General features: G+C 48.1%; 8 protein-coding genes across 8 annotated transcripts; 2 read left to right on the forward strand and 6 right to left on the reverse strand.

Annotated features, from left to right (window-relative positions):
- Positions 1-60: 60 nt before the first annotated feature.
- Positions 61-12,214, reverse strand: LY89DRAFT_790380 (uncharacterized protein). Its single transcript, XM_018223360.1, has 4 exons — positions 11,874-12,214; positions 11,653-11,810; positions 952-11,604; positions 61-903 (listed from the first exon to the last, which is right to left on the reverse strand). Exons 1-4 carry the CDS (start codon positions 11,923-11,925, stop codon positions 214-216), a joined length of 11,553 nt encoding a protein of 3,850 aa, XP_018061095.1. The 5' UTR covers positions 11,926-12,214; the 3' UTR covers positions 61-213.
- Positions 12,215-12,721: 507 nt separating this feature from the next.
- Positions 12,722-13,391, reverse strand: LY89DRAFT_790381 (uncharacterized protein). Its single transcript, XM_018223361.1, has one exon. It carries the CDS (start codon positions 13,295-13,297, stop codon positions 12,887-12,889), a length of 411 nt encoding a protein of 136 aa, XP_018061096.1. The 5' UTR covers positions 13,298-13,391; the 3' UTR covers positions 12,722-12,886.
- A 379-nt stretch (positions 13,392-13,770) lies between these two features.
- Positions 13,771-14,427, forward strand: LY89DRAFT_678595 (acyl-CoA N-acyltransferase; the record flags this gene model as incomplete). Its single annotated transcript, XM_018213755.1, has 1 exon — positions 13,771-14,427. One exon carries the CDS (start codon positions 13,771-13,773, stop codon positions 14,425-14,427), a length of 657 nt encoding a protein of 218 aa, XP_018061097.1.
- An 80-nt stretch (positions 14,428-14,507) lies between these two features.
- Positions 14,508-18,712, reverse strand: LY89DRAFT_661803 (uncharacterized protein; the record flags this gene model as incomplete). Its single annotated transcript, XM_018212623.1, has 7 exons — positions 18,506-18,712; positions 18,280-18,457; positions 18,181-18,231; positions 17,992-18,132; positions 16,435-17,942; positions 15,938-16,386; positions 14,508-15,887 (listed from the first exon to the last, which is right to left on the reverse strand). Exons 1-7 carry the CDS (start codon positions 18,630-18,632, stop codon positions 14,508-14,510), a joined length of 3,834 nt encoding a protein of 1,277 aa, XP_018061098.1. The 5' UTR covers positions 18,633-18,712.
- An 879-nt stretch (positions 18,713-19,591) lies between these two features.
- On the forward strand, positions 19,592-20,603 carry LY89DRAFT_405040 (UPF0029-domain-containing protein). The gene has a single exon (XM_018207288.1). The coding sequence runs from the start codon at positions 19,602-19,604 to the stop codon at positions 20,439-20,441; it is 840 nt and encodes a 279-aa protein (XP_018061099.1). The 5' UTR covers positions 19,592-19,601; the 3' UTR covers positions 20,442-20,603.
- Positions 20,498-22,607, reverse strand: LY89DRAFT_769067 (flavin-binding monooxygenase-like family protein). Its single transcript, XM_018221806.1, has 3 exons — positions 22,386-22,607; positions 21,305-22,334; positions 20,498-21,257 (listed from the first exon to the last, which is right to left on the reverse strand). The coding sequence occupies exons 1-3, from the start codon at positions 22,590-22,592 to the stop codon at positions 20,767-20,769; spliced, it is 1,728 nt and encodes a 575-aa protein (XP_018061100.1). The 5' UTR covers positions 22,593-22,607; the 3' UTR covers positions 20,498-20,766.
- A 922-nt stretch (positions 22,608-23,529) lies between these two features.
- On the reverse strand, positions 23,530-24,696 carry LY89DRAFT_536991 (uncharacterized protein; the record flags this gene model as incomplete). Its single annotated transcript, XM_018208113.1, has 1 exon — positions 23,530-24,696. A coding segment is annotated over one exon (1,167 nt), but the record flags the coding sequence as incomplete, so codon positions are not given.
- A 2,307-nt stretch (positions 24,697-27,003) lies between these two features.
- LY89DRAFT_692346 (uncharacterized protein) lies at positions 27,004-27,949 on the reverse strand. The gene is given in 4 exon segments (XM_018216520.1): positions 27,004-27,217; positions 27,266-27,699; positions 27,791-27,794; positions 27,806-27,949. The coding sequence occupies 4 exon segments, from the start codon at positions 27,834-27,836 to the stop codon at positions 27,117-27,119; spliced, it is 570 nt and encodes a 189-aa protein (XP_018061102.1). The 5' UTR covers positions 27,837-27,949; the 3' UTR covers positions 27,004-27,116.
- Positions 27,950-27,991: the final 42 nt, after the last annotated feature.

The raw sequence follows: 27,991 nt of genomic DNA on the forward strand, positions 1-27,991 counted from the left end.
GTGAAGTAGAATCAGAACAATCACTGAAGTTTGAAGCACCGGGAAGTGAATAGCTAAGTTGCACTTGTGCAAAGCAAATTGATATTCTACCAATCATTATAGTCTGAGAGCCCAAACTCCTCGCTAAAGCAAAGGTCCACTCCTCAGCACTTTTGACCCAGCCAACTCCTAACATAAGATTACATGAAACAATCCCTCGCATCCCTCTCTACATTATAGATACGGCATGAATAATGGATCGCACTGTGCTAAGTTGATTGGGTTGACCGCCTTCGCAATTAAATCAATCACCGTCTGATTTGCAGGTAGTGCTCCAGGAGGACTCTGAGCCAAACTCAACGTCCGCTTCACTATGATATCACTGTTCGTCTGCACCGTATCCCTTAGTTGATTTTCAGGCATCGTGGCTTGACCTCGATGACTGCTTGTGAACCAGAAGATCATCTCGTCACGAACAAACAAGCTTAGCTGCTGTTCAAGTTCGTACTCTGGCTCTGTCAAACAACGAGCAATGGCCATGATCGCACATCCGTATATGCCTTCCGTAGCCAAAGGTCCCATGAGTGTCTGCAAGTTTGGCGTGAGACGGAAGGGAACAGGCTCGGGGTTGTGGAAGAATGCCTTGCCAGCCGCCATACATGACATCAGTTCAGAACCCCAGATGTTTCCGGTAGCACGAGCAATGATAAGCTTGTGGGGGTAGCGATTGTGCATATGTAAGATGTATGTCATGAAGGTCAACGCAGCGAATTGGTAGGAAAATTGTCTGCGGAAGAGCCAGAACTCGGAGAACGAAGGATATGTCTTGGTGAAATAGTCGAGGGCGAGAGTATGTGGAACCCACTTCTCTTGAATGGCAGTGAAGGTCTCTAATTTCGCTGGTGCTGCCTGATCAGGGTGTTTCTGCATTGGATTAGCATCATGTTTGGCACTATCATGGAAATTTCTTACCTTAGCTTCAACCAGAGCGCGCATCTTGTCCATAGTGAATAGCACAGGATCATCTTTCGACATACCACTCTTCCTGCAATGATCCTCAAAGACGCCTTGGAGAGAGATGTAAGTGGCGTCGTCTTGCACCATACGAATATGAGGAGCGAGTGGTATCATGAGTGGCAGATGAAAGTTCAGGTTGCGACGACGACTCTCCTTTCGCTTGCTCAAGCTCCCATTGAAATGTCTGAAGAGTTGCAAGATACGTTCTTCGCGTCGGCAGTGACGCGCGGCTGGATGCTGTATGGCGAATGGGTGAACACTTCCATCATGTCCTCTAATTTTCAGTCTTCTGTGACAAACGCCAATGCCGCGAACAAGATCGACAACAGGCAAGAAACGTTCAATGCGGACGAAGTCTTGATTCTTATCCTTGTGCTGAAGATACTGTCCAGGAACTTCAACTTCGTCAAATTTCTGGAATCGGAACTCGCTGAGGTAGATACTGTATGACTCGAGATTGGCATACGTCTTGCGCCTATCGAGCTTGGCCTCGAATTTGTCACGCCATTTTCGCAACTTGTGAATGTATTCGTACATGGTAGGCTTCTTCTGAACAAAGTCTGCTTCGAAAGAAGTGCGAATATGGGCAGGCAGGATGGTTTCAGCGAATCGAGTAATGTTGGCCTCAGTAGCAGCAGGAAGTTTAACATCTTGCGCATATGAATTGGGTGCACGGCCAACATACGAAAGAGCGTCGTTGAGTAGAGCAGTGATCAGTCTGTAAGCATCCTCGTCGGGCGGGCATTTGAAGTTCTTCGCAATCTGGTCGACCATTGTTTCCATAGACAAAGCCAACAATGGGAAAGCAGTCTTGAGAACCGCCATGATTTCTTCTGTGTGCTCCCACGGTGGCTTCTTCTGGGCAGGCTGAGCTGCGGTAGCTGCAGGCTGTCCGTTCGCCGCATCAGTTCCATTGGTTCCATTGGCCTCAGACGGTTCTATCTTGACAGCGCTGTCAGGGTTCGCGGTCCCAGGTCGAGATCCCGTGGCGCTGTCGGGTCGTGCCCCTGCGGGAATCTCTTGGCGCTGAAGATTTGGTGAGCCGTTGGCCTTGGGTGTCGTACCGTTGGCAGCTTTGGCTCTAGCCTGTAATCGGCGGTCACGCTCTTCCTTCTGATCTTGTGTCTTCTTGATTTGGAGCATGTCTTCCCGATTGGTCCTCAACTGGAAGTACAAGGCTTGAGGATATGCTTTTGCAATCTTAGCCAAGATTGCGTTGGCCTTTGGACCTTCCTTGTGGCCCAGGCCAGTAAGCAACTGAGGAATGAATGTGATCCAGTACCAGACCGGGGTCTCTCCTTTGTATTCGTCGAATTGAGCCGAAAGTGTTCCTTCAGCGTCGTCAAGACTCAGGAGCCAGAGGATCCGAGTGAGCAGCTTTCGAGACTTCGCGTTCTTGAAGAGCCCGGCAGCTTCCAGGTAACAACTTAAAGCATTCTTGGCATAAGTATAGTTTCCAGGGTTCTCCTTGAACAGACGATCATTGTAGTAACCCCATTCTGCCCATGCTTTGGGAAGCTTGATATCGAAGAACAGCGCCATTCCGTACGCCTCAGCTGCTTCATCACGTTGTCCAAGCTTTTCGAGGAACATGCCCTTGAGAGTGTAAAACTCAGCCTTTTGGTTGGGTCCGAAGTAGTTGAGATTGGTGTTGTTGATCACATCGAGACCGTTGCTGAGTTCGTTGGGATTCTGGTAATGGCATTTGGCTTGCTCTCTCAACTTCAAGAATGCCTCTTGAATTTCGATATTTGGCAGGGTGTAGATTCGACTCAGTTGACTGATGCATACTTCAGGGAGCTGATGCTTGCGGGCGACGTGAGCGAAGCGATTGATGATCCAAGCGGTTTCATGAAATCCGCGGTAGGCGAATGAGGCACCATTTGCATTGGCGCCATTTTGTGGAAGAAGATTGAGGTACGTCGTGTTGATGAGGCCAAAGATGTGCTGACGCCAGGTAACCAAATCTTGCCACGCGGTAATGTCATCCCAGACATTGGGAAGACGGTCACGCCAAGTACCAAGGAGTAACTTGAGTTCTCCAGACTTGACATCGAGGTTACCTTGGTTTGTTTGAGCAAGACTCTGGCAGATGACACTGGCATCATGAAGCTCTACAAGCTGTTGGAAATTCTGCAACAGCGGGGTATGTGCATTCGTGATTCTCTTGGGAAGCTGATGCCACTTTCGAATCGAGAGTTGAATTGCTTCGTCGCAGACCTTGCTGAATTCTGCCTGGGATTCCGTCTTATTGTGCAGCTTGAGCAGAGACATGAAAGCCTGGAAGAATGTCCGACGTGGAGTCGGTGCATCCATCACGCCTTTGATCATGTTATCAAGTGCTTCGCGATGGTCAGCATTGCTCCACATTTCTACTTGCTTCCAAGCGCACTCGAGGAGAAGATCTTGGAAATTCTCATGTTTTGCAAAATCTGACAAGATTTCCCATTGTTGAAGCTTCGTAGCGCACAGGACCCAGTGATCTTCCCAGAGCATGTATTCACCTTGCGAGAAAGGTATCGCCCCAGTACGAGCCTTGATTTGAGCTGTCTCGTACATGTGCTGGGCTTTATCCCACATCCCATTCTGCTCATAAGACAGAGCGGCATTTGTTTCCACGTAGAGACATCTTCGGCGCCATGTGCCGTAGAAAAGGTCGTCTTCGTTCAGGCCGGCGTAAAGCTCTACCAAGGCGTCCAGATTGCTTTCTCGTACAAGCGCACTGTCAATCTCTGGTTTGATTGCAGCATTTTCGAGCTGTACCAATGCAGTGTACCAGGCATCGTATGTCTTGGCCTCAAATTTGAGTACATGGGGAGGAATTTTGCACTCCGGCCAGGCTCGTGCAGCTCCTTCTAGGAGTGATTGAATGACATTGGGTCTTTTGTCAACTTGTCGAGAGTGGTAGTCTTTGGTTAACAGTGCGACCATGCCTCTCTCCAGATCTCCTCGCTCATCCTTCGGGGTTGCAGCCCAGTACATAGGGAACAAAGCTACCCAAATTTCATGCGCCACGTTTGGATCTAGATGTTGAAGTTGCGAGAGCGGCTCAATGATGTCTCGAACGCGAACATCTCCAAGCTCGACCAAGAAACGGCGATGGGACAATAGAAGAGCGTCAAATTTGCTATCGGCTGGTTGCGCAGGTGTTCTGTTATCATTTGCATAAGTGGCAAAAATGGTTGAGACCGGCATAGTCCTAAAGTCTTCATGATGCAAATGAATGGAACTGTTCATATCAACCGCACCAAGAAGCAATTGGGATGCTTGAGCCAACCAGTACGAATCTGCAAGAGTATCCCAATTTTGAGCGGTGATCACATACGCCAGGCGAGCACTGGCCGTCTTGGACTGACTCTTGTCGAAGATGGCCATGAATCGATTTCTCATGTCAACATCCTGAGCTCTGGTGCCGATCAAGAAGGCATGCTCCATGCGTACAGTAAGCTCGGTTCTGGTGATTTTTGGATCTTCATAGATGCGAATGACAAGCTCCAAGAACTTCATCAGAAGAGTCTGATCAGTGCGATTCTCAAACGTCAACATCTTGTGGAGGACTGCGGTCTTCTCTTTCAATGTTGGCCAAGACCCTTCGGACTTGAACACCCACGTTTCGACCATGTCCAGAATCTTCAAACAAAGCGAATTGCTCAATGACTTCTCGACTAGGGTGGCCAGGACGCTCAAGAAAGGACGTCGGTTGTCTCCAAGGACGTCCATGCGCATTGATATCACGTCGATTGCTTTGAGCATGAGTCCGGTTTGTGTCTCGAGCTCATAAGCAGTCATGACACCAGCAGGTTCGGCTTCGCCCGGACGAATGGGACCGACCATACCAGCTTGACCCAACAGAGCGTTATAATGAGCTACGTGCTCACGTGCGAGCTTCGCCTGTAAAGCCTTCATGATCTGATTGATGTGCTGATCCATCTCAGAAGGCTTGCGTTGTGCGAGAGTCCAGAGGATGTTGATTCCTGAAACGTAGTTGTTTGCTGACAGAGTTTCAGTGGCAATGGTGGAAAGGAACGTGATAATCTCAGAAGTGGAAGCCTCTGCCTCGCCTTCGGCGTCAGCATCTTCCATGGGCACATCATCGGGGACTGCATCAAGGATGCGTTTCATGAGAGGCTTGAGGTTTCGTCCCTCATCAGTCTTTTCATCGGCGCCGTGTAAACAGTCCTGGATTTCTGGAAGACCAGATTTCAGAGATCGTTCGAGGACATGTTGAAGAGCTGTCATGTTTTGCAAGATCCAGCTGTCGGGTTTCACGTTGACAATGATGCGAACGATTTGGAGTGTATTGATGATGCTTGTGAGATACTTCTCATCACTCTTGTTGTCCTCCGTATGCTCTCGATCCGGGTTAAGAGCTTGTGTAGTTCTGTCGGTATTGAGCACCTGTTCTGTCACGTTCGGAAACAGATCCACCAGCGATTCGCCCCAATACTGAGGTTGGAGAAATCCGTATAGAAGAGAGATGGCCTTCTTGCACATATCCACAGACGGGTGTGGCTGTACTGGTGCATTGGGAGCGCCTAAGTCTTTCGACTTTGCGGACGGGAGAGGAAAGCGTTCTGGGAGACCAGCGATGAACTCGACCAGGTATTTGATCATCTTCTGTTGCACAATTTGTGGAATTTTGTATTCTGGTCTTTCCATAGACCCAGATGACCCTGGTTTCGAAGGTGATGGAGATGATGTTTGATTGTCGGTCAAGGCATCCAACTTTCGCTTTTTCGTATTCGGAGACTCCGAGAATGCGCGGATGGGGGAGGCATCCTTACCTTCCACCCGTTTCTGCTCCCACTGCCAGATCAAGGTCATCAGATTGAGCGCCAGCTTCTTGTTCTCATTTGATGGAGTTGGTGGTTGTGCTATCTTGCGTAATGAGCTGACAATCAAGTTGATGAACTTGTCTCTGGATTCGTAAAACAAGTCTGCATGTTTCACTAAGAAATGGAAGATGCTCGTCATCTGTTGAACATTTTGACCTTCTTCGGCAAGAATGCGGCGGGGTCCTGCTGCCCAAACTGGATTTCGATCCCCAGGAGATGTGTTCATGCGCTTGGGAAGCACAGGGGCTATGAGCTCAAGAGCCTGCGTAACGAGAGCCCGACCTTCATTCTGATTCGTCTTCAGCAACGAGAAATAGACTTGTTGAACTATCTTTGCTGGAGTCTCATAATGTGCGATGAAGTATCCGATGACGACATATGCAGCATGTTTGTTGATAACATCTTCCAGTCTGATATACGTCCAACCAAACTTGATGATATCTTTTCTGGCGTCTTGCAAGATGGAGTGGTGGTATTTGACAAGGAAAGCTGACAACTGAAGGACCTCCATCCTAGTGTGATCGATGCCTGATTGTAACAAATCGTCAGTAGAGTCGCCAATGCTGACCTTCCAGATCTTCTGATGGATGGACTCAATGACGGCTTTGTCCATCAAACGAGGACCTCTGTTGGGACTTGAATGCTTGGAGTTCCGCATGACATCCATAGCGAGGATAGGATTAACCAAATTGTGTAACAAGAATGTCTTCGTTTGTTGAGACGCGTTCTTTCCAGCATACACATCCAAGCTCCGCATGACAATGCTCTTCCAGTATTCCACCGAGTCAGAACTGATGACGCGATCGAAAATGTACTTGAAAAAGGTCTGGCTAGGCTTGAAGTCTTCGGCAGTGACCGAGTCGATGAGACTAAACAGCGAGTCTAGGTCTTTGGGGTGGTACTCCAGGAATTTGGTGAAAATGACCATGAGTTGCTCGCCGGCTTGCTCTGCAGCGAGGCGCAGATTTGGAGGAAGAGTGTTTGTGCGAAGATGTCGTTCCAAGTTCTTGCCCACCAACTTGAACCAAGTCATGTTCTCTTTCTTCTCCATCCATTCCTGGGTCTCTTTATTCTCGAACATACAAACCGAATGCATGATATTAATGGCATTGATAACCGCAGCATATCTGGTCTCCTTATTCTCGGCACCCATGTCTCCACAAGCTTTAATCATATGCTCCACACCGTTCATGACGACTTTGCGGAGTGGCCCACTTTCTGGATCTTCGAGAACTTGTGCTAAGAAACGACCATACTTCTGGTCCTCGATCTTGCCAAGAAGGAATAGCCAGACTTCGTTTGGATACCGATTGAGGAATTTGTACAGAGGTGCTCGAAATGGGCTGTATCTTGTTCGGCGGAGCTTCTCCTCGAGATCAAGAACAGTGTCGATGAGTCTCTCTTTAAAATGTTCAGCTGCAGAGGGAAGAAGATGGAAGATATTGAAGACAGCAGCGATAATCTTCATCTGATCATTCTGTTCGATCAACAGGAAAGAGATCTTTTGAAGAACAGCAGGCTCAGCGAGAACTTTGATATGGTCGAGCAGTCGAGAACCAATCTCCACTTTGAAGTAAGTCGTCAGCAGTTGCAAAAGGCGAGCTAGACCATCAAGACCATGTGTACTGAGGCGACGTGGATCCTGCAGATTTGCTAGCACAGGACGAAGGCCATTCTGTAACAAATCCTTCGGTAACTTCGTAGTCTGCGACAGCACAACTTTCAAAGCATCGTTGGCGGCCTGGATAGTCTGTTTCGATTCCGAGTACAAACACTTGAAGAAGACGGAAACGATCTTGGTTCGCGTAGGATTGTTTGGACCTTTCTGAAAGTCTTCGAATCCCATAGCTGTAGTCAACATCTTGATGCAAGCAACTCTGAGATTGATGATGTTTTCATGAGTTCGATGCTCCTGAGGTTTGCCAGCCAATTGATCATCAGGGGCATCTGCCAACGCCAACGCCTCCATGAGCAATCGGTTCAAGTGGTCATCGAATGCAACAAAATCGGATTTCAACACCATGTAATACGTGATGGCATCAATAGACCCAATTTGCACACCGAAAGGCAGAGCGCGCAATGGCTTTGAATACAATGGCTGCAAACCACGTTCCTTACTTGGCTCGAGCAATTCCCAGATCTCCGCTCCAACCTCCTCAGCAACAATCTGTAGGGCCTGCTTGGTCGCTTCCCGGACGTGGCGATTCATATGAGCAAGCTCTGTATTCAAAATCGCGCAAAGCTGGAAAAGCTTTGATGGGCGCACCTGCTGAGTAGTCTGAGAAGGGGCGGAAGGAGGTTGCAAATCAGATTTAGGCACGTTCTTAGTGCAGCGATGAAGAAGGACCTCCAGCGTGTCTTGGGCTCCTCGACGAGTCTTTGCTGGCAAGTCCGGTGGCATGTCTTTGATGACATACATGAGAGCTCGGAACAACTCGATCTGCTTTTCTTGAACCCAAGCATCGCCCATGTCAATTGTGGTGATCAGGATGTTGATGCCAAGGCTGCCACCGGCTTTGGAGAACCACTCTTCCTCGTAGCAGTTATGACAAAAGAGATTGCTTAGATGTGTGAAGAACGTTAGCTTAGAGACGTCTGTCTTGGAACCAAAGATAATGGCCGTTGAATCGTAAATCTCCTGGATAGCAGCTTGTGCAGCTTCTCGTACACTAATAGTATCGGATGATAAGCATTCTACAATGGCATCTGCGAGGACCCTGCTATCAATGCACAGAAGTCCCTCGCTAGACTTCACATCGAATGGCATGGTCTTCTGTCGCATCTCTGCGAGAGCTCTGCTAACTTCAAGGATAGTGAAATGCTTGCAAATATTCGTCAAAAGGGTGGTAGCCTCGGACGTGAACTCCGGCATTGAAACAGCAAAAATGCAAGCCTTGATGAGCTTCTTGAGCATCAGATCTTGACCATCCTTCTTGAACACAGATCGTTCTCGGTCAGAAGTCTCCAGCGAGGAAAGATCCGCTTCGCACTTTCGCGCAAGGAGATCCTGGGCTTGGAGGCGAACCAATCGTCCGAAGTCATCGGGAAGACTGTCGACTCCCAATCGAAGCTTCAGCTGTGTCTTGATGAAATGCAGAGCTTGCTTCTTGTAGTAAGCATCGGCCTTCTTTGCTGCGGCACCTTTTGGAATTTCCATGAGCTTTCCAATGGCCAGATCGATACCAATCTCTACTGGGAACGCTCTGTCTTTCTTGGATCCGATCAGTTTGAGGTCGAAGCTGGTCAGATCGTCGGAAAATTGCTGGAACGTCAAGGCAGGCGCTCCGGTCATGAACTTTCGATTTCTACCACCAAGCTTCCCAAGAATTCGCATGGTGGTGTGCGCATGGAAATGGCTGTAAGGGGTTGGCCGTAGATGATCGAACAGAGCAGTCATCAATTCGTCGATGACTGGTGCCATGATCGGGTCAAGATAATCAGCAGTCAAATTATCAACACAAAGTTCCAAAGTCCGGAGTCCTTGCCCAACAAGATCAGAGCCAGCTCTCAAAGCAACGACAAGAGGTCGCATGAGGTAGCTAAGATGTGGAAGTAAGTTGCTGAGTCGTGCTGGGACAGTCAAGCAGAGCTCGACATATAAATCACGGTCAGCTGGCTTCCTTGCTGCCAGGAGAAGGTTGTTAAGGACCTCCAAGAGCATTTCCAGGAGTGGAAGGATTTGCTTGTACAGGTGCTCGAATTTTCCTCCACCTATGCTTCGGAAGAGTGACCTCAAAAGCAAGAAGTAGTTCATGGGCTCTTCAGCTGTTGTCGACAACTCGATAGATTTGGTGACGATGTCGAGGACGTGGGGTAACAGAACCGCCTCGTTCTGATTTGAGAAGAGAGTAACCGCCATGAATGCAAGCTTGAACAGTCTAAGTAGGATTGACGACTTCTTGACATTTGCAGTACCGACTTGATCGATACGGTCCATAAGGAATCGCAGGAGCATGCCAGCAAAGCTTGGTGATGTTGCTTCGCTTGCAAGGAAGAATTGTGGGACGTGGAGGAGAGCAGTGTGTTCAAAAATCATATCATAAAGCTTGGGTATCTCTTCGTGGAAAACTTCGTGGAATGTAGCAGGATCAATGCAATGGAACACAGTGGCGAAAGTTTCGAGTAGGTCCTTTTCTTCCTTGCTGCTGGATATCATGTAATGATTTGCCATGAACTCAACCGGAGAAGAATATTGAGACTCAGTAGCAGGCTTCTCAATCTCGTAATATCGAAATACGTAAGCACCCTCTCGGAACAATTTGATGATGACTTGCACTTCTTCCGCTGTGAAACCGTAAGAAACCTCTTGCCAGTGTGGAGGCGCGTTGGATGCATCGATCGCGGTACCAGCATTGCAAGCTTTCAACTGGTAGAAAGTGTTCTTGAGACCATTCATCAAATTCTTGAATAAGAATTTGTTATCAGCAACAGGATCCGCGGCACGATCTCGAGGATTTGAGGTCTTGATGGGCATGGCGTTGAAAATGTCGATTTCATCCCAATCTGGTGGATGTTCCTTGTCCGCTAGGTAGTTGTCTGGTGATGCATCGATTGACTGCTGAGCATACAGCTTCGAGAGTTTGACAGCGTTGGGGTATTGTCGATTCATGGCTGCGAACTTGTCGCCGATAGCATTCAAGATCATAATCAGGTAGTGCCGGGCATCAACTTTGTTGGGCATCTTCGCAATGCACTCTGCCATGTTGAGAAGGAGTTTCGCGCTCATTGTCTGGAAACTGGTACCAGGAAAGCTGTCCTGCAGATTCTTGGTGTAGACCTCGACAGTTTTTCGGATCTGTGGAGGATCCAGAGCATCTCGGACGTGGTGGATAAGATCGGCTAACATGCTATATGCTAGAGGTCTCATGGTCTCATACACCGTCAAGCCGTCTCCAATCAACGTTCTCTCGTCGAGGAGTTCATCAATCTTCTTGAGAAAAATCTTCCTGAAGTTAAAATTGATGATGTGACGAATCGCCACCAAAAGCTCTTTGCGTGCACCAGACTTTTCCCGGGGACAATCTTTCAATAACCGCACGACGATGTTTGGCAGCGTTGGAAGAAAATCTGTCAACTGCTGGGAGTATACGCGGAGCAAATATGCTAGAAAACTCATGGTCTTCACCTGGGCAATAATGAATTCTCCAAAAGCAGCTCGGTTCCGGATATTGGGGCTAACGCCTGTAAAAATAGTGCCTTTGAGAGCGGCATCAGCATGGGCTTGCTCCTGAGGTTTGGCTTGCAGCAAGAGGACGCTCTTAATCAGTGGGACGAAAAGCTTGACATTGGGTCCTACTGTATTTCGGTAGACCTGGAATATCGACACAACAATGATGGGACACTCGGCCAGTACTTTGAACGACTGCATTCCTTTCAATAGAGGCCGAGTTTGTTGTTGTGGATCTGCACCAAGGTCAGAGACGGATGCCACTGGTGAACCCGGTCTGGGCGAGTTCTGGTATGTCTGCGAACTTCCAGGTGTCGAAGGCACGCCAGAAGCTGGATTGTCCAATTGGTCCCGTACCACCGACTCCATTTGGTCGAACAACTCCTGTATCAAGGTGAGGAAGGGTTGGACCTTGTCTGACAGCACCTTCGTCTGATGCCGCATAATGTCCATGATCGTCTTGACGCATAGTGCCGCATTTTCCTCGTTGTCGGTCTTGACGAGGTTCATTAACAGGTCCACTACTTCTTTGGCATATGGTTCGAAAGGCTCGGGAGGGTTCACAGGCAAACGATGGAGGATTTCCAGTACACAATTCCGCAATCGCTATGGAGAATGTTAGTAAGGTTCCTGGCCAAGCTTGGATCATCCTACCTGTTCTGCAGATGTGCTAACGAAAACTGGGGGGCCTTTCAGACAGTTGATGAAGATTGGGATGAGTCTCTTCAAGAAGGCTGGATAAATCTGTCCCGTAATGTAGTGCTCGAGATTATCTCGCAACTGAATAGCTGCTTCGCCCTTGGTTTTGGCATCTGGATACAAGGTCAGTGAAGAGTTCCTGTCAACAGGGGAGGCTGCTGCAAGCAAGATCGTACCGGAGTCTGCAGAACTCAATTTTTGCACCACCAACTCTATTGTAGTATTCATGGCTGCGACATTCGCTATGCGCAAGCCCTCACCAATAAGGCTTCATGCGATGTGAGGGTTGTTGTCCTCCAATATCGAGTGCTTCGGGCGGCCTGGATTTCACGATCTCCACGAAGCTGCAAGGCGTCGATTCTGGGCGTCAATGTCGCGTGCGTACGGACGTCTGTTGAAGGCGAAAACCACTCAAAGGCTTCGTATTAAAATTCGACTTAGGAAGATCAAAAGGCTACAAAGAAAGGAATATCATGCCGTGAGGTCGAAGTCCAACGCTGGCAGATGTGAGGAGCTGGGCGGGCTGCAACAAATTCGACGAGGCTCGCGATCGCGACTGCTCTGGGGGAGCTGCTTGACCTTGAAAGATTATGTAAGCAGTATTTTCACGTGATCAAGCGGCCGCTGATTCCCGCAATCCTGGCCAATCAAGCGCGAATGTCAATTGTTAGAGAAACAGAACCAAAACACTTGGGTAGCTAGAGGACTCGAATCTCATCGCATCACTTTACCTCACAGCATACTTCGATTCGGGTTTTATTGGTTATTGATTCGCTCGTGACACAGCTACAAGATGTAGAATGTCGTGCAGCTCCCTAAGCTTCTCATACCTGAGTACCTGCTCAGATTGCTTTACTTATTATTTCCTAGAAGAAGATGCTTGTCTCAATCTCCATCTTCTCCGAAGTTCGGTCTCACAGTTGTTTTAAGCAAGAATTTCGAGAGTTCGTCATTCAGCGATGTCAAGACTCACATGCTCTTGGCTCCTTTATTCGGAATCCGAATGAGTACAATGTACCTGAGTATAACCTCGTATGTCAACAAGGTGATGAAAGTCCCTGAGAACCCAAGTGGACATGGGCATAAATAAGTAATTGTGCTCAATCACGTGGACATGCTCCCCACCTGGGCAGATTACAGTTTCCAACGATGATTTCGTCCCTCTATCCTTCTGCCTACATCATCTTCTTTATTCAAAGGGCGACCATGTTATCGGCATCGAAACAATGAGCCACTTTCCGTCATCTTTGCTCTTCGCCAAAACAAACACAATCCTTCCTTTATGTGTCATCTCCCCCGCTTTGAAACTCGTCCAAGCCGTCCATACCATTGCAAGATCCCCATCAACCTTCACAAGAGCTTCATCTGGGTCAAACCTCCCCTCTATATCTCCATATTTTGCTGCATCTGAGATATATCCGACCAGCTCTGCCTGAGAGATGTTCACATGACTTGACGGATTGATACCAGTCCGAGTGCAGCTCCCAGAAGATAGTGTGAGAGATCGTAGGCTTTCGGCTGAATTTTCCTTAATTGCATCAGAAAATGATTGGATTGCCGCCAGAACGGAGACCTCTTCGGAGGTCTTTGATTTTGCCATTGGTAGACTTTCGAAACACTAGCGGTAGAGAATGCGGTAGTTTCGTCGTTTTGTTTCCTCATCAGTTGATTCCCTCCTATAACTTCTACTCGATTCTTCAATTTCTTCTCATGAGCCTCCCTCCCTTAACATGTGAGTCGTGATATCCAGCGCTGACGTAAGCGCAAGCGATTCCGATAGGACAAGAGCTGCTGTCATCCCAATGACTCATTGGTCCATCTTGCGAGGCTACAAATTGCCTGGATCATCTAGCTTCCTCTCTAAGCAGTACACTGTTATGAGCATATCAGGCTTAATAATCTGTGGTCAAAAACTCAACTGCCATTTTTGCTTTTCAACTTTATTTTATGCATTCGGGACATTTCTGGTGGAACACGCATTATCTGACTGTTGTAACCACATACTGGACATATCAATCTGCTTCTCATCCGCAATATTCTCCTGCAGGACTACGTGACACCACCTTCGACAACATGCCAGACCAGTACGCTAAAACACCATCTGGCCAACCGTACATTGCTTTAGCCACCACCTCGACAACGCCAGTTTTCCTAACGACTTTCTATCTACATGACATTCCGACTTTGCCTCCTCTACTGTCGATGCCATCCCTCGCTCATCAATTGATTGCAATCCCACAGCCATACACCTTATCTGACGCAGAATGGTGGGTCAATCTTCAAATGAGCGGGAAGTCCAACCTCCCTCTCCAAGTCCTTCGTGCTGGAGACCCAGAGACGGGAACATTGATCGGAGCCATAAGCCTCATGCCGAAAGACAGTGAAGCTTTACAAGCAGTGAAGCATAAGCTGCGGTTGGCTGAAGTAAGGATGGCAACGGAAGAGAACGAGTGTGAATTGGGCTATTATCTTCATCCCGATTGGCAAGGAAAGAGGATCATGAGCGCAGCTGTGAAGGCGCTGTTACGATGGGGAAAGGAGGAGCTCGGTGTTGAAAACGTTGTCATAAAGATTTTGGAGGAGAACTCAAAGTCAAGAGCTGTGGTGGAGAGGCTAGGAAGTATGTTTGCGAGGTGTGAGCAAGAAGATTCGTGGGTAGACTGGCCAGAGACCAAGGGAGGAGGTAGAAGGAAGTTGCTTGTTTGGAGATGGACGGGAGAGCATGCATGAATAGTAAACCCTACGTTTGAATATTCAATCTCCTTGTTCTCTCTTCCAGTAATTGTCCATCGCTTACTCGTTAATTGACACTATATCCAATTTCGCGGGTGGTTTTCGGCTTTCGTCTTCAATAAATCTCGTTTCCGTCTTATAATATCAGGATTTCGGCTCTGTAACAGCACAACGAATCGTTGCTGCTCAATACCCACGTGGGTCTTCCCATCTGTACCCACAAACCGGCCATATCCATAGCGTTGGTCAGGATTGCCGTGAATTCGCCCATTGCCATTGTAGTCTACCATCGCTCGACTATTAGAGACGAATGCAATGATGGAGGCTATCGAAGTCGGCATACGAGGCAGAAATCTTGTTGGGCGATATATATAGTAAATAATAGCAACGAAGAGGTGAAATGAGAGGAGAACAACGGTAAGTAAGAACATGGTTTCTGACAGGAATATACGAGGCTCGATGAAGATAGCTTGCACTGTGACTGAAATTCCATCAGGTGCTGTACTGAAGATACGAGGATTTAGGCCTAGAAGGATTGCGAATAGTTTCTGATATAAAGCTTCTACCATCGGACCAAGGACTGTTGCATCTGGAAGTGGCACATTCGGATTGACCAAGTCCGTTGAATTTTGAATCTTAGTCAGTAGAACGTTCATCCAGTCCGAGGTAAAGGTATCGTTGTGCCAAAGAAAGTCGAAGTTATCCATTGCAATAAAGAAACTAGTCTCTTGAAACAGCCGGTTCTCACTGTTGATGGGCCCAAAGAAGCTACTGTTGAAAGGACCGGTTTCGACTGATTCAAGAGTAGCGTTGGGGTTGAAATATGAGTTGATGTTGATGTCGAAGTCAGTGATTTGATTGGAAGAAATAATGCGACCTGTAGAATCGACCTGTATGTCGAATTGAGCGACGACAAGCTTCTGCGTACAGCTCAAAAACATAGGTGCTACTTTTCGGGCCGGTAGAGAGGTTGTATTCGTTCGACGATCATTTGTTGTCTCGGCCGCAACACGAGCCCAGCCTACTACCATAGAAGCCTCGCAGAAACCATCATCACCAGTACCCGATAGTGATTGCATGGTATTCAGGACCGCCTCAAAGGCCAAAGGGCCGTCCATGAAGGTGTTCATCTCGTCTGTTGTTTCATTTACAGCGTTTCCAAAGCCTCGCGGGTGGATACAGGTTACCTGTGTGCCATTGGGAAGTACATGTGAAGTTGAAAATTGAATAGTCGAGCCATTCCGAGCCACCTCAAAAAGTAACGATGGCGGCTCAGTACATGTCACCGTTGTCCCGAAGCCAGTTGTGTTTCCACGAAAATGCTGAAAGACGGCATTCACGCTTCCAGCAGAATTTACGGACTTTAGATCGAACGGTAAATAGAAGAACTTCTGGTCGACCCAAGGTGGCAGGGGAGCTGATTCGGTAATGTTGGCCAGTGCGACGTAGAAATGATCCTGCAACCTAGATGAGTATGAGATTGGTAACCGCTGGCGAATTGACTCACAAAATATACATATGGACCGGATAAGTCTGTTGGATTGACAAGGGTGAATCCATTAAAATGAGGCAACAAGGTGTAGGATGAAGCCACGGGAACCACTGCAGTTGCAGGACTTTCAACTAATAGGCCGGAGAGGGCAACGGCAAGAACATTGCTCGAAACAGCAACAACACAGACAGCAGCCAGGATGTAATGTCCTGCTCGTAGAGCACGCCAAAATGCTAGTTGTGGTGGTATAGAAGTATACTTGACCTCTAGAGACCTTGAAGCTCTTGCTCGTCCTTTGCGCAGTTCCTCAAACGGTTGCAGGAGACAGAGAAGATGGTTAAGCATTGTCCAGACAGGTTCGATGAATGTTGCAAACGTGGTTGGTGCATAATTCTCTATGATCGAGCGCACAACTGCGTCGTTGGTTGGCAACGATATTCCTAACGGCGCGTTAGTCGGATTCTCTAGTGAGGATTATGCTTACCTACCATCGTTATTTGAAGCCCACACACTCAAGAAGCTGACCGCAGCTACAGCTACACCAATAATAGTAATGAAAGAACCTCCAAATACAAGCCTCAACTCCACTGGTTGAAGTGCAACGAATGATTCATTGTCTTCACCCGAGACATGGGATTGTTTAAGCGTGGATAAACCTGTGTTACCTTCGTCTAAAGCAGTCAAGATGCAGGGAGAGCCATCATGACCTTTCCCAAGATGATACTCTCGTGGAGATAGGGCAAGGGCAAGTTTCGCAGAAGTCAAGGTACCATCATCGTGGATCACCGCTGACAAGCCGGACGAGGGAGAGATCAAGGACATGAGATCAGCAATGGTTGCTGGGTCGCGTGTTAGGCAACTGCGTCGACGGTGTGAAAAACACCATAAACATGATGTGAGCACGATGATGAGTCCCAAAGCTGCTTCGACAGCTATTGAAATTGGACGAACCAGAATTATAGCCGCAGGATAATCTGTCTGTACGCCACTTCGAATGTACTGCATATCATGATCCACCTTCCATGTCGTCAAAGTGCTGAATGCAGCAGAGAAAAGGACTCGATGAGCAACTTGAAAAGCATTCCGTAGGTTTGCGGGATCCGAAAGAGTTGAGACCGATGTAGGAGATAGCCCAACAGCGAACCCCACCATATTGGAAACAGGCAACGTGATGTTGTAATCTTTGATGCGGGAGTTTTGTTGCAGTATCGAAATTTCATCCAAATTGGAGCTTCCACCGGTGGAAGGGACACCTGTAGCTAACAAGTACTCGAAGTTAGTGATGTTGAAAATGTCGCCTAATTTTGTGACCGAGGACCCCGCTGTCGTCAGGGGTTCTACTTTCTGAACTTCTCCAGTCGTTGCATTTACCGTAACGTACATTTCCTGCGATGTATAGCTTGGCTCACAGAACATGGCTGTGAAGTTGCTGTAAACGCCATTCGCTACACGAGAAGATGCCGAGGCCCAGAGTGCTAGAAAGTTATTGGAGAATTCCAGCGAACAGGTCGGATTTTGCAAAGCCCAGTCTGATTGGGGATTGTCGAAATAACCAATGTAGTTAATCATGTAACCGAATATTTGCGTGTCGCTCAAAACAATATCTGGAACCGTACAACCCTTTCCGTTGCTGAATGTGTAGCTCAGCTGCTCCTGCAGGAGTACTTCGGCAGGCGAACAGGTCAAATTCGTGTAGAATACGTCAGAGATAGTAGACCATGTTGTCGTAGCTTGAATCTCGGAGTCACTGAACGTCGGTTGGAAAGGGAGAAGGGCGACATCACTGGTTGTGTAGGGGGGGAGTCTCTGATCAAGCCAGGATATGCCGTAAGCCATATTCATGAAGTTTGCGTTAAGACCAGTATCTTGCAGAGGGAGGGGTAACAATTCGAGACTGGCTGTCATATTAAACTTAGTGTTTCGTGATACACTTCCAGTGTTGAATATTGCTGATTGTAGAGGCGTAAGAACCCAAAATATCATCAACATAACAGATCCGGCGAAAAACACCCCCCAATGTCTATCCATAGAATTTAGTGTTAGATAAATGGGCAGGTGGTTTGACTAACTTCCTGCGCACGGCAGTGATAGGAACGAACGGGAGAAAATCAAATGGATATTGAAGCAACAAAGAATTGGAAGCAGTTGCACCACCATCTTGCGAAAGTTGAAACCATGGCTCTAATCTTTTGACATCAAGGTCAATCCAGCTTGGGAATCTGTCAGCAAGAAACTTAAAAGAAAACATGGGCCCATACGTCCATAACATGCTATAGCATACAGCCAGGATCGTTGGGAGATAAGAATATCTTTCAGCAACGTTAGCTTCGCCCTGGGCTTAACAGCAGTGACGCTACCCGAACAATGAGGCAATTGTGAAACTACTGGAGTCCACCGCAAATGCAATGCCACCCTCGCTGTTGTTGCGCGTACTGATATGGGAAAGTACTTCAAGAAGGACGATCAGTGACAGTGACACGATAATCATTGTCCCGAGGACCGGCGATCGTAAAGTTCTTGGCTTCCAGCCACCACCTAATGGGCTGTTAGCTTAAACAGTGAAACTCATGTGTGAATAAGTACCAGAGTGCCCTCGACCCCATGAGCTGCAACGTCTCCTGCACCACAATATAAATGTATTTTTCTCGGTTTCATATGGTGGAGGGTCATCGACTTCAACCCTCGTCCATTTCACCAAAGCTAGCTTCATGATTGATTAAGTATCTAGAGTGGTGATGAATATTGGATAGAACGGTATGTTGCAAGTTTTACCACGAGAAAACTGCATCGTGTAAGAAGAGAAAGAGTGACAAACAGGAACGATAGTTTCATAGAAATATGCAATGTATGTAGGACTACGAGAGAGATGACCAACACACACTAAAACAAACGACTGGTTGGGGCGGCAGGCGTCGGGTATTGATTGGCCGTAAATAGACGAAGACTCAGCGGCGGGAAGGCTGCAGACATCGGAAACATTGGAAAACTACAGCCGTCGATCTCAAGGCCACCTGGGCCTGTTGCCAAGCAGCCAGTGATTGGGTTCTTGACTGACCATCACTGGATCCTCTGCAATGTTTACCCGAGCGTGGAATGGTTGCACAATTCTCAGATGATGAAAAAAGAAGCAGACCCTAAGGCACATATAGGATTGATTGAGATATCATTCTAGGCCATGCCTAGCGTCAACTTGCGTGCCAGGGATACATAAAAAGGTCTCGATAGCAGAAGGACATTTAGGGAAACCAAGGATGAGGGAAAGGAATGACATCGAGAACAAATGGCTCATGATCAATAAATCGGATTGCGGCCGAGTATGGGAACACCAACAAGCAATAGCGTCGTGTTGGACGAGAAACTACAGAGCGCATGTTGCTTTGCTGGATGACACGGCACATGCAGCGTTCCGAAGCTGGATGAAGGTACAGTAGAAACGAAGTTTGTGGGAGTAACGAAAGAAGATGTATTCTTGGTTCGGTCGTACAGGGTCGGGTGGAATATGAAGAGTGTTTTGCACAAATTTATTATTACTTACCTAGGAAGAGGATGGAGTTGGAATGGGGGCGAAGAGCAGGCGGCAGCGGCTGACAGAAAACAAAGCTAAATAGCCGCCAGGGCTTCAGATAAGCGCCTTGACCCCACCAACCATAGCTCTCAATCAACCGCCAACCAAGGGAACATGAACGAAGAGCTTCAGAATGAAATTGAGGCCATCAACTCCATATATGGCGATGGCACTCTGGTCAGAGCGACCGAACCCGCTACCTATGTCCTACGACTACCAGAAGGAGACTCGTCGTTGAGAATTCAGTTCCCATTCGAATACCCTTCTGCTCCTCCCACAATACTCGGAACACAGAGCTCGGGGGAAACACGGAAAGGAGAAGCCGCACATGTTGTCCAGATATTTAGAGATGTCCTAGGGAAGTTATACCAGCCTGGCGAAGTTTGCCTCTTCGACGTGATCGAGGAAGTCAACAATTCTCTGAGCAACGAAACGACGGATCGAATCGACGATGAAGATTTAGAAGGGCATAATAAGGCATTCGCAGAGACTATTGTGCCGCAGGACCAGTCAGCAGGCGGTAAAACTAACGTCTTCGAACCTCCTTGGACGATTTCCGATGTCGTGGTGGAATTAAAGTCCGTCTTCATTGCTCGCTCTGCACCAGTCACGTCTCCCAGCCAAGCAAAACAATATCTCCACCACTTGTTAGACAGCGACAAGAAAGTACGATCTGCGACGCATAATATCACCGCATGGAGGATCAAAGGCGAGAATGGCGCTACGTATCAAGATTGCGATGACGATGGGGAGACAGCTGCTGGTGGAAGAGTGTTACATCTGATGCAGCTGATGGATCTCTGGGATGTTATGGTTGTTGTGACAAGATGGTATGGAGGACATCAGCTTGGGCCAAAACGATTCAGTATCATCAATACAGTGGCTCGGGATGCATTTGTGAAGGGCGGCTTCGTGAAGGAAGAAGTCTCAACGAAGAAGAAAGGCAAACATTGAACAAACGAGCTGTGCCGATCAACTCCTAATATTCGGTCAATTCCGCATCAGGAACCTACGACAACCCGAACCTCGAATCGTTGAGAGACTTCTGACAAGCACGGCAGACCCATTACCACAACCTTACGCACGATGATCGAGAAAGACTCGAGGGAATGAACGTCATGGAAGAACAATCGCTTGGGAACTTATCGAAGATGCGACGAGTGGGACTCGCCGCCGAGAGAAGACCAGGACTTGGAACAACACAAGACGCCAACTCCAAATTATCCATTTTCGATAGCTATGGTCGCTGGAACACAAAAGTTCAGGCAGGCGAAGTTAATCAAGACTTCACAAGCGTCTTGAGAGCGTTCCGGTACAAAGCTCCTGCTGTGATGGCTCCAGCTGCTGTGATTAAACCGGTGAGAATCATGCCATTCGAGACTTGGGTCTCTTCAATGACCCTGGGCCAATTCGTTTCCCCCTTCGTCTTGACGTCTTCTGCCCCACTGCCTGAAATATCGAATTCATCCCAGTGGATTGCGCTTGTGCGTTTCTGATATGGAACAACTGCTTCAGACCAGTTATTGGTAATCAACCCAGCTTCATTCTTGTACCAGGAGTTGCAGTTTGGGTCTGCAAATGCAGATTCTCTGAGTCGAGCTTGGATTTCGTTATTGTACGCCTGTACAACGCTAAGTTTGGGCTCGATTCTGACATTTCGACCCTTCTTCCTGGCAGTTCTGACTTGTTTGATGAGAGCATTGATATACAGAGCTTGCGCCTCAATCATGAGGATGATGCTATTGTGACCGAGATTCGTGTTTGGACCTTCTCAAATGTCAGCGTGCGGTCCTGATTTCAAGCTGGAGGATGCTCACCATAAAGCATGCTGAAATTTGGCATTGAAGGTACTGTCATACCGAGATAGGCTGATGCACCAGATTTCCATATTTCTTCAATGGGCGTTCCATTTGACCCAAAGATTTTGATTGGGTACATGAATTGAGTCGTCTTGAAGCCGGTTGCTAGAATTAAAAGATCGAGTTCATGCTCGTTCCCTCCTTGTACTTTCACACCGTTCTCGGTGATCTCTTCGATAGCTGTTGTTTCCAGTTGTACATTCGAGCGTGCAAAGGTAGGAAAATAGTCATCGGTGATGATTACCCGCTTGCAGCCAATGGCGTAGTGCGGTTGAAGCTGCTCCCGCAGATGCTCATGTTTCTCCCCTGGAAGCTGAGTTGCCAGATGATCCTTTGAAGTAGACATCATGAAATCGTGAACAGGCGACTTGGTATCAAAGACGACGTCGAAGAATGACTCGCGGTAATCCATCAGTGATGCACGATACCTGCTACGGATGAAAGGCACATATCTGTAGATAGATTGCCATGTGGGAGATATGGGCTTGTCTTCTCGTGGAACCACCCAATTTGGCGTCCTCTGGAAGACGGTCAAACTTTTGCAAGCCTCGGCAATTTCTGGGATAATCTGAGCTGCGGTAGCTCCGTTGCCAATGATACCAATACGTTTTTTTCTGATATCATAATCCCAATCCCATCTAGCAGAATGCATGGCTTTCCCTTGAAAGGTATCAATTCCTTTGATGTCGGGATACTTTGGCACATTCAGTTGTCCAACACCAGAGACCAGAAAGTCAGATGTTATGATGTATTCTTTGCCAAATTCCGAGTCCTTGCTGCCCAGTCGATTTATTTTCGTTTTCCAGGTGTTTGTCGTCTCGTCCCAACGTGCTTCCTCCACTGACGTGTTGAAACGGATGTGTCTGTAAAGTTGGTACTTATGGGCAATAGAAACCAGGTAATCGAGAATCTCTTCTTGGCCTGGGTATTCTCGAGTCCAATTCGGATTCGGCTCGAAGGAGAGAGAATAGAGGTGACTCCACACATCCTACTCATAAGTCGTTAGCTCTTGTAATTAGGTCATTGATTCTATACTTACACAGCAGCATCCTGGATATCGTTGATCGTTCCATGTGCCTCCAACCTGGTTGCCTTTCTCCACGATGATGAAGTTGGTACCATTCCCTTTCCGAATCATCTCAATCGCTGTTGTCATGCCAGAGATGCCAGCACCAATAATCAGAACGTCTGCTCGATTGGTGTGTCTGCCATAATCGATCGTTGGTGATGGGTTAGGATCAGACATTTTGCTTATATTGAGTTGGTCGAAGGGGTGTACCGCTAAGTTCGACTTCACAGCAGAAAAAGGTAAAATCGCCGAGAAGATAAACAGAGGATCGCAAGGACTTCAAGAATGCAAGAATCTTTTCAACGAGAGGTTTAAATACTTCATCACACCTAGACCCGGCCGCCCGGTTTTCCAAGTATAGCTATCGCTGCGCAATTGTGGAGGAGCAGATGGCCGAGGTTTGTCAGGGTCATGTTCTACTGCCAATCAAGTCTAAGTGATTGACTCGAAGGAGTTGACTCCAACTTTACCCCACACTTCGCTTAATGTAAGAGCTACACTAAATTGGGAATGGTGCGATTTAATCTCCCATACCTTAATCCGTGGTGCCCTTGGATTCTCTTGTAACTTCACTCGAATGACTCTCATCGAGACCAAACACGTTCTTGAACGGAATCATGCTAAATATGATTCAGAAAACGTTTATTCCCAGGTGTCTGTGTCTCATGGATGCTGAGAATCGTCTGCACACGCGCGAATCATCATTCGAACAGTCACTAAGCAGGAGCACAAACGAACCTTATTCAAACCCAACCTATTGAAGTTTCAGCGCGTTTTAATATTGGAATCATATTGTTCATGTTCATTCACGTTTTGTCAAAGCCAGGACATTTGTTGATTCAGAAGCTCCATTTTGCTATTTGTTCATGAGACTGTGTCTCGATTTCCTGAAAAGGTTGTATGCACGACTCCCCCCAAGACTCCAAAACTCAACAAGGGTATGTACATGAATGTTTCCTGCCCAAACGCCAACCATATGCAATCCAAATGCAACGAGAGAATGATATTGCTCACCGACCGGCGATGGGACAATGATCTAAGATTTTTGGAGATGGCGGCGAAGGTGTTGACCGGAGAATCGGACTGATCGCTTGATCTTCTTGCTAGTGGCAGTGATGTTGATGTTGGTTGACTCGCCTGCAGTGCAGCTAGTACCAGCCGCAAGCTCCATGACAACAGACCAAGTTCCGCTTGCACATTGTTGGTAGGAAGTTCCACCGATGCAGTTCCACTCTCCCTCTGTCGTGCAGGCAGTTCCTGCAGCGATGGCAGAGCCTGTACCGGTTGTGCTAGAGCTACTTCCTGTGCTTGCTGGAGCGGCTGAGGAGGCGACTGGGGTAAAGGCGATGGCGCTGGAAGCGACAGATGCGACTGGTGTAGATGAGGCAGCAGGAGCCGAAGTGGCCTGCGACGATGCGACGGTGGCGAACACTCCGCCAGTGGCAGATGGAGAAGAAGAAGCGACAACAGCGGAAGACGCCTGAGAAACAGCAGCTGATGTTGCGGACGATCCCGAAGAGCCAGCAGTTGCAGATGCACCTGCTACAGTGCTTCCACAAGCAGTTCCGGTTGGTGCTACTGGAGTGGCCGTGGCTGTACCATCCTGCTCAACAGAGTCCCCTGGGGCAGGGAACTTGAGATCTGTAGAGTCAACAGTTCCGCAACCATTGCCAATGTTTGCAGTGAACATGTTTGGAAGAGCATTGTAAGCGGCAGTGTCGCGCTCCATTAGCATGGTGTAGTTGCGTTCCATGAGCTCATCCTCGTCGCTGCGCTTGGAGGAAGATGCGGTCAAGGTGACCGGAGCACAGTTCATGTACATCTCACGGTTCCCGATCTTATTGAACCAAGTCCAGGCAAGTGTGGCAGTTCCTGTTGGCAGAGACGTGGGAATAGTGAAGGAGTATGTGTCTGGGTCGACAGCGCTGGCAGAGTCGCCGTTGTTACCCGCAACACCCTTAATGGGGCAACCTCCTTCAATGGAATGGATGACTTTCCAGGTGCTGCTCGTCGTTGGGGCTTGGTCGTACGTAATAGAAACTTGGCAAGAGCCACCGCCATGAGTAGCACTTCCGGTGAATGCAAGACTTTGGCTAGATCCAAGAGCCATGCTGTTACTAGCACCTTCGGCATCGTAGACGCCAGTGCGCTGTTTGCAAGGGAAGTCACTGCCATCTGCTGCTAAGGGAGAGTTGTTCAGGGTCGATTTTCCGTAAGGTACAGGAGTGTTCATGATCATGTGTGATCGGCCGAGAGTTGCAAGTCCGAGGACTGCGAGTGTAGTCGAGTTGCAGTGCATTTTGACGGAATGTAGAGAGCAGTCGTTAATGAAGAGAGTAGTCGTGCCGGACGAGAGTAGTCTCTTAAATATTGCAAAGGTTCAAGGAGCGTAGGCTCGAAGCGATTGTTGAAGTTTCGTGTAGAAAGACAAGACTAAAGATTCAATGTCAATATTTCCATTCACATCAAACACTCGAGATTCTCTTACCTTCCAATTCGATTGAGTGGGACTCGAGACTTCTGACTGTTTGAAGGAATGTGATGGAGCTTCTGCCGCAGGCAGTATAACAAAGAATAGAAAGACGAGAAGAAAGGACTAGCCTAGAGAAAATGCAGATGCTCGAAGAAATATGCCAAGGAGGTGGATGATGAGAGAAGTTGAAACGAGGGACCGGTGTCCATCTTATATTCTTTGTCTGTGGGCACGTTCTCCGTGAGCACACTTTGGCAAATTCATCCAAGGGGCATCACGGCATCTGCAGCCACAACCTCCCCTGTTATTTCCCCGGCTCTAGATCCGCACTACGTAGAAGAAGGATTGCTACAGGGAAAAAAAGTTAAAAGAGGTCATAATTGGCTGTTAAGAGCTGGCACCAAGACAGCTCTTTCTTGTCAAACGCGCACGACGTGCTCCACAGCGCCTCGTTGTGTTCAGCTCACGTTGTCTTAACCCAAAGCTTGAGCTTGAAAGTCGACCAGTTGAACCGCTTAGCTCAGCGCAGTCTAGAGAATCTGAAGCTTAGATGATCGATTGGGTGCAAGGAGGGACGATGTTTGCGGGGAGCACTGACAGTGCAGACGATGCCAGGGGTTGATAGGCCTCGGAAGGTTTGTTTCGAAGGATGGCGAAACAAACGGCGGCTCAATCACACGATCTTTGACCCCTGACTAAGGTGATAAGCCATAGGCATATGGCCAGGAACGATCTTGACTTGGATTCTCCACCGCCGCTCTCCCCTGAATGCTGCTGACTGAAAGAATGAATGCGCACCACAGGAGGCGATGTTTCTCACATAAAGTGGTGGAAGGGCGATCGCCAGAACGAATCAGCCTGCATAAAGACGGCCTCGCCTATGATAGCGGGGGATGTATGGCGGCGTGGACCTGGCAGCTTGGCAGGGGCTGACCATTCAGAGGGCTCATCGTCCCAAAGACACTGAAAATGCGGCGCATCACCCTGTCGCTGTCGCTGCCGTTGGCAGTTTCCAGTTCAGGCTTCGATTCAGGGACCGCCGGTCCCCTTTCTCCCACTTCCACCGCCATTTCTCCCTTTCTACCGTCCCGACGTCTTGTTCCTTCATGATTTATGCTTGGTCGTCCGAAGGTCGCCCAGAACTCATCCCCGCCCAGAACCACAGCATGGGAATTGACTGGCTGGGAGTTGGGCGGCCAGGTCCTCGAAGCGACCTCGGTGCTCTGCTATGAAACTCCAGCTGTCTCATCGTGGTGAAATAGGCAAGAGGGTCGAATTCTTTTGTCAAAATTCACAGTCACCTCAACACTTCGGGCTGCTGTGATCACTTCAATGTGGATGGCAACATATGACTCGTCGAAGACTTCCTTGAGCGCGGGCGTGTTCGATGGTCCTCACAAAGGACTGCTGGTTCATGAGAAAGTGATGTTTCCCTCCCCTTTCAACGCCACTCGTTCACCTTGAAACATCGAATTTTTGCGCCGAGGAACGAGCCACAACGACGACGATCTTCCAAGTCCCGAATCGTCTGTTCGCACTGAGCCACAGAGCATCAACTCGCAATCTCCGACTTCTGTGGGGTTCGCATCGCGGCATTGCATGAATCGCAAAGATCTTCCCTTTGTTATCCTTTTATCCAGGTGGCGATGTTCATCCCTACATTTGACCAATGCTCAAGGCATTCTTGAAAGGCGTTGGGCTTTCTCCTCGTAATCGCTCACGAGCTGGAAGACCATTAAACGGTCACGAGATGGGATGAAAAGTTGCGTGTCGCTCAGCTCCGAAGTTCTGGCTGTGAAAGCTTCAGCCTCAGTAAACGGCCATCAATGACCGTGTTTGAAACAGTACACATCATTTTAACCTCTTCAACGGCCACAAGTTCCAACCTGATCGACCCGACTCTCTTCCTCGGTCAATCAACCTTAAAGCATAAATCTATTTTGGGAAACTCGAATCCTCGTGTCACATAACCGCGAGTTCCGCGTCGATGGGACAAGCAACGCAGAGGTCGAGACAGCAAAGATAAAGCCAACACAGAACCTAACCACTGACAGAGTTGTTGGTATGCAATCACACGATTTCTTTCACGATCGAAACGCAGAACAATCATCTTCAAAGGCCATCGCCAAGGTCACGTTTCTGATTCTAAAGGCGCCTGTATCTATTGCTATTCATGTTTCTTCCCATGCGCCATGCAATAACCAGAGAATACGCCCAAATCAATTGCTTCAAGCAGCAGCGTGAAGCATATCCTTTTCCGTGTCATCATCCAGCTCAACAATGAAGCCGTGGTCTCCATTTGCGTAGTGGTCGTCACCATGGTCTAAGTCTAGATCATGTTAGTGACATCAACCATAAATGCTCATTGCGTACGTACCCGCAAACTCCTCACTGGCATCAGTCCAGAAATGCATTTTCTCCTTTCGGAACTCCTCATAATCCCATTCTTGTTCCTCCAGTCTATCAACAGATGCCGACCAGATATAGGATTGTGCTTCCACAGACTCTCCCTTCTCATGACCATCCTCCAGAATCACAACCTTGACTTTTTTTCTGGCGTATTCGCTGCCCTCGAACATGTCAAGATGAGCAATATCAGAGTCCGTCAACCCAGTAACGTAAGTGCCTCGGACGCTATGTCCCTTTTGAGAAATGATGGCAGGATAATCCGCATACTGAACCTTGCGGCGTGAATAGTCGTGAAGGAGGGCGGGTCGAATGGAGAGTGCGGCAGCACGCTTCTTCAGGATGGGATTATCTTGAATATTGCTTGTACCGTAGCAGACACGGAAGAGAATTTCGCGCGCCATCTAGGAGATCAGTTAGAATAGCAGACATTTTGCGATAGAAGAAGGATGTACCAGTGTGCCTACCAATATTAGCATAAGTCAGCATCAACAGAAGTGGAGGGGAAACATGCCATAGAAGAATGCAGTATGACCACCCATATTGATTACGATGAAGTATCTTTCTGATCGAAGTTCCAGGTTCAATGGTGGAAGATATTTAGATCTGCCTCCCAGAATTTTGGGGAAGTTGCGAATCTTTATGCCATTCGTTTTCATTGTCACGATATAAAGAGCTGCCCCTCCAGGTACGATAA

This window comes from Mollisia scopiformis, assembly GCF_001500285.1.
Source record: "Mollisia scopiformis unplaced genomic scaffold LY89scaffold_41, whole genome shotgun sequence".
Lineage (NCBI taxonomy): Eukaryota > Fungi > Ascomycota > Leotiomycetes > Helotiales > Mollisiaceae > Mollisia > Mollisia scopiformis.

Bases quoted from the DNA above. Each gene is read 5' to 3' on its own strand.
- LY89DRAFT_790381 (XM_018223361.1), bottom strand. From the start codon at position 13,297: ATGGCAAAATCAAAGACCTCCGAAGAGGTCTCCGTTCTGGCGGCAATC.
- LY89DRAFT_769067 (XM_018221806.1), bottom strand. From the start codon at position 22,592: ATGTCTGATCCTAACCCATCACCAACGATCGATTATGGCAGACACACC. The intron at 22,335-22,385 runs GTAAGTATAGAA...ACTTATGAGTAG, and splicing joins GATATCCAGGATGCTGCTGT to GATGTGTGGAGTCACCTCTA. The intron at 21,258-21,304 runs GTGAGCATCCTC...CTGACATTTGAG, and splicing joins AAATTTCAGCATGCTTTATG to AAGGTCCAAACACGAATCTC.
- LY89DRAFT_692346 (XM_018216520.1), bottom strand. From the start codon at position 27,836: ATGGGTGGTCATACTGCATTCTTCTATGGCA. The intron at 27,218-27,265 runs GTACGTACGCAA...AACATGATCTAG, and splicing joins TGCCAGTGAGGAGTTTGCGG to ACTTAGACCATGGTGACGAC.
- LY89DRAFT_790380 (XM_018223360.1), bottom strand. From the start codon at position 11,925: ATGAATACTACAATAGAGTTGGTGGTGCAAAAATTGAGTTCTGCAGAC. The intron at 11,811-11,873 runs GTACGATCTTGC...CCTTGTATCCAG, and splicing joins ATTGAGTTCTGCAGACTCCG to ATGCCAAAACCAAGGGCGAA. The intron at 11,605-11,652 runs GTAGGATGATCC...CATTCTCCATAG, and splicing joins TTAGCACATCTGCAGAACAG to CGATTGCGGAATTGTGTACT.
- LY89DRAFT_405040 (XM_018207288.1), top strand. From the start codon at position 19,602: ATGAACGAAGAGCTTCAGAATGAAATTGAGGCCATCAACTCCATATAT.